The sequence below is a fragment of the Nicotiana sylvestris genome, chromosome 9, assembly GCF_000393655.2.
Source record: "Nicotiana sylvestris chromosome 9, ASM39365v2, whole genome shotgun sequence".
Lineage (NCBI taxonomy): Eukaryota > Viridiplantae > Streptophyta > Magnoliopsida > Solanales > Solanaceae > Nicotiana > Nicotiana sylvestris.
Window position 1 is genome coordinate 132,851,031 of NC_091065.1, and position 4,341 is coordinate 132,855,371.

At 41.0% G+C, this 4,341-nt stretch overlaps 1 protein-coding gene across 1 annotated transcript; it reads left to right on the forward strand.

Moving 5' to 3' along the window:
• The first annotated feature begins 1,261 nt into the window (after positions 1–1,261).
• On the forward strand, positions 1,262–3,836 carry LOC138878246 (uncharacterized). The gene is made up of 3 exons (XM_070157911.1): positions 1,262–2,004; positions 2,077–2,272; positions 2,940–3,836. Exons 1-3 carry the CDS (start codon positions 1,262–1,264, stop codon positions 3,834–3,836), a joined length of 1,836 nt encoding a protein of 611 aa, XP_070014012.1.
• Positions 3,837–4,341: the final 505 nt, after the last annotated feature.

Here is a 4,341-nt window from a genome sequence, read left to right on the forward strand (position 1 = left end):
GAAAATATATGGCACCCCTTCAAAACTGAGAGAATGGCACTTCGTTTTTCGTGAGGATCTTGAGTGGGTGCCGAGTAAGTGTTTCCCATGTTTTCGTGGTCAGTGATAAGAAGGGATTTTAACTACTTATTTTCACCCTTTTACTTTCGTTTTAGCTAAAAATTAGTTAAAGGTATTCCTGAAAACAAATAAAATGTGCTTTTTTGCAGGAGTATTGGAAAATGAGCCAACGTGATGAAATTTAGCTCAAGAAGGAGTATTTTTGGAGGTCGTAGAATGCGAAGGAATTTTGACAGTGATACTTTGCAATGTGCGGACCACACTATAATTGTGCAGCCACAGAAGAGAAAGATCAGAGAGTTTGAACTTGAAGTCCATCGAGAAGTGCGGACCGCACTATTATTGTGCGGCCGCAGAAGTCCAGAGTGCGACCGCACACAGAATTGTGCGGGCCGCAGAACTAGAAGAAGTGCAGCCGCAATTCAGAATTGTGCGGCCACAGAAGCACCTCCTGTCAAGCTCAGCTTCAAAGCGCGGACCGCACATAGAATTGTGCGGCCGCAGAACCTCCGAAAGGGAATTTTTTCCAAATTTTTCTGCTATTTATAAATAATCTTTTTGCCAAAATTAGGTTAATTTTGAACTTCAGAAAGTTGAGAGCCATTTTTATTTACCGGTTTAGGAAATTTAAAATAACTTGTCTAATTTACATTGAAATTTTTATCTCTTTATCATCTATGTGAGTTTAATATTCTTTTCTTCTTTAATTTCTTCATTTTTATCTATGAGTAGCTAAAATTTCTAGCTAGGGTTGTGACTCAACCCTAGTGTGGGTACCTAATAGGTGTTTAATTTAGGGCTTGTTTATGGTTGGGTGTGTAATATTTTGCCTAGTTTTTGCTTTAATTGTAGAATTAATGGTTGCAAACATTAATTCAAGCCTATTTGACTTAGTCTCTACTTGAGAAAGAGAGATTAAGTCTAGGAAAACTTGGCTAACAAGAAATTGGGGTGAACTCAAGAAATTGATAGTCCCAATTAAAGGGTTAAATCTAGAGATAGTAAAACCCGACTTGAGCATCTATCAGTTTTGTGAATTACCCATTTGGACTTGAGAAAGCCAAATTAGGCAAAACAACTCTATTGCCGAGAGGTATTGAGTGGGTAATTGTGTGTTGATTGCTATATTACACCCCGACCAATGAAACCCACTCTAAAGCCCACAAACCTTTAGGCAACCACCTACAAAAGATTGTAGGTGATGGCTCTCAACAACAATGATCCTCTTGGAAATATTCCTTTGGGGGATGACGAGGATGATGATCAAGTTGATGAGGTTCAACATAAACCTCAAGCAAATAGACGAGGCCGGCCACCTCAAGATAACGTTCCCGTTCCACCCCCACCTCCTCTAAGAGCGGCGGCACACCGGGTGTTGCCAAATGAAGGATACGCAAGTGCCATAATCCTGCCCTACATTAGCGCGGGAAAATTTCAAATCACAAATGTTATGTTTATATTGTTGGAACAGCGAAGATTCTTCATCGGTGCTCCGAATCAAAATGCGTACAAGCACTTGAAAGGTTTTGTTGACACTTGCTGGGGGAGTAAACGCACAAACATCTCTGAGGATGCTTTAAGATTGAGGCGATTCCCTTTCTCTCTACAGGGGAAGGCTTTGGATTGGTTGGAGAGGTTTCCAAATCATTCTATCCATACATGGGATGAATTGGCCGAGAAAATCATTTCTAAGTTCTTTTCTCCCGGGCATATGGCAATGCTTAGGGATGAGATTCTAGATTTCAAACAAGAACACAATAAGCCTTTGCATGAGATATGTGAGAGGTACCATACTATGGTGAAAGAACTTACCACCACATGGGATGAATTGGCCGAGAAAATCATTTCTAAGTTCTTTTCTCCCGGGCATATGGCAATGCTTAGGGATGAGATTCTAGATTTCAAACAAGAACACAATAAGCCTTTGCATGAGATATGTGAGAGGTACCATACTATGGTGAAAGAGTGTCCGAACAATGATATGACAGAGGCTATGATTTAATAAACTCTCTATAGGGAGATCGATACTACCAATCAATGCGTGATCAACCAACTTGCCAGTGGAAATTTCACGACAACGCCGTATGCGGAAGCTTGTGATATGCTTGATGAAATGGTATATACTTCATCAGCATGGCAAAGTAGAGCAAACGTTCCTCAAGGCGATCCAAATGTGATTCATTTGCATAAAGAATTACATGATCATGGAAAAGTAATTACCGAATTGACCACCACAATGAATCAACTAGTCAAAACTCAAATTCAACAAGTGCAAAGTCCCAAGCAAGTAAATGCAATAGAGAGAGTTAGTATGATGGTAAACAAGAGAAGGCAAAAGGGTCCTCAAGTGTAAAACCGGGTTGGAAATTATGTGCAAGATAATAGTGGATTTGATAAAGATGGACAATACAATGAACAAGAGGAGGAAGTACAACATGTGAACAACTTCCAAGGGAAAAGAAACAACAATCAAGGCCCAAATCAACAACAATGGCGACCATAAGGAAATCAAGGAAATTGGAATTCAAGCAATCAAGGTAATTGGAACAATCAAAGCAATCAAGGAAATTGGAATGGTCAAAATAACCAAGGCAATTAGAGTGGCAATAATCAACTCTATTGGGGAGGTAACAACCAATGAGGGTGGAACAACAACAACAACCGGGGACCGGGTTTTCAAAGGCCCCCGATGTTTCAACAATCGAGCAATCTGCCTCTTTATCCTTCTCAAGGTCCGAGCTCTTCCAACAATGAGATGGGACAAATTGAGAACATGCTTAAACAAATGATGGAGGAGAATACCGACTCTGATTCTTAACTAGTCTCTCACAACACTTCAATTCGCAAATTTGGAAGTTCAATTGGGCCAAATCTCGCAGGCTTTGAACACTCTTCCTAAGGGGGCACTACTAAGTGATACGGTGGTGAACCCGAAGGGTGGGAACAACATGGGACATGCCATGACCGTTACTACAAGGAGTAAAAAAGGTGGAGATGCAACCACCTCAAGCCAAAAGAAGATTGTGGATGATGAACAATTGGTACAAGAAGATGAGATGCCAAGCAATGAAGTGCAAGTAAATGATGAGGTGCGAATTGATATTGAATACAATGAGGAGGAGACTCAAGAAGAAGTGAACCCGTCTAGGGAGCACATTGTTGACATATCAGAACCGGTAGTGCCAAAGGCTAATGCACCAATGCCAAGGCCTCCTCCTCCATATCCTCAAAGACTTGCCAAGCAAAATGGCAAGAACCAATTCAAAAAGTTCATTGACATGATGAATAGTTTGTCTATTAATGTGCCATTGGTTGAGGCCTTAGAGCAAATGCCGGGTTATGCAAAGTTCATGAACGAATTGATAACAAAGAAGAGGTCGATGAATTGTGAGACTATAAAGATGACACATCAAGTGAGTACAATTGTGCACTCAATGGCTCCTAAATTGGAAGATTCCGGCGCTTTCCCAATCCCATGTACAATTGGAAGTGCCAATTTTGCCAAAGCTTTATGTGATCTTGGGGCAAGTATCAACTTGATGCCCTACTCAATGTTCAAAACTTTGGGAATTGGGCAACCAAGACCCACATCCATGAGGTTACAAATGGCGGATCATACAATAAAGAGACCTTTGGGTATTATTGATAATGTGTTGGTTCGTGTTGACAAGTTCATCCTCCCGGCAGACTTTGTGATTCTTGATTGTGAAGTGGACTACGAGGTACCTATTATCTTGGGTAGACCTTTCCTTGCTACGGGAAAAAGCTCTTGTTGATGTGGAAGTCGGTGATCTCACCTTCCGTGTGGGTGATGAAAAGGTGGTCTTCCATATGTGCAAATCTATGAGGTGACCGAATAGCAATAAAGTTTGTTCGTTTGTGGATTTGGTGACCGATGTGATTATTAATGATGATAGGTCCATAATGAATATTGAGGATACTTTGAAAGTCATTTTGCTCAACCTTGATAATGATGAGGAGAAAGAACGCTATGTGGAATGTGTGAATGCATTGCAAGGAATGGGGTCATACACTTATGAACCCCGCAAGTTATCCTTGGATCTTGAAAACCGGAAGACTCCTCCAAAAAAGCCCTCAATCGAGGAGCCTCCCACTTTGGAGTTAAAGTCATTGCCTCAGCATCTCAGGTATGAATTCCTTGGCTCTTGTTCTTCTTTACCGGTTATTCTTTCCTCTTGTTTGACTAACATGCAGGTAGAATCCACATTGGCGGTGCTACAAAAGAGGAAGAAAGCTATAGGATGGACATTGGCGCATATT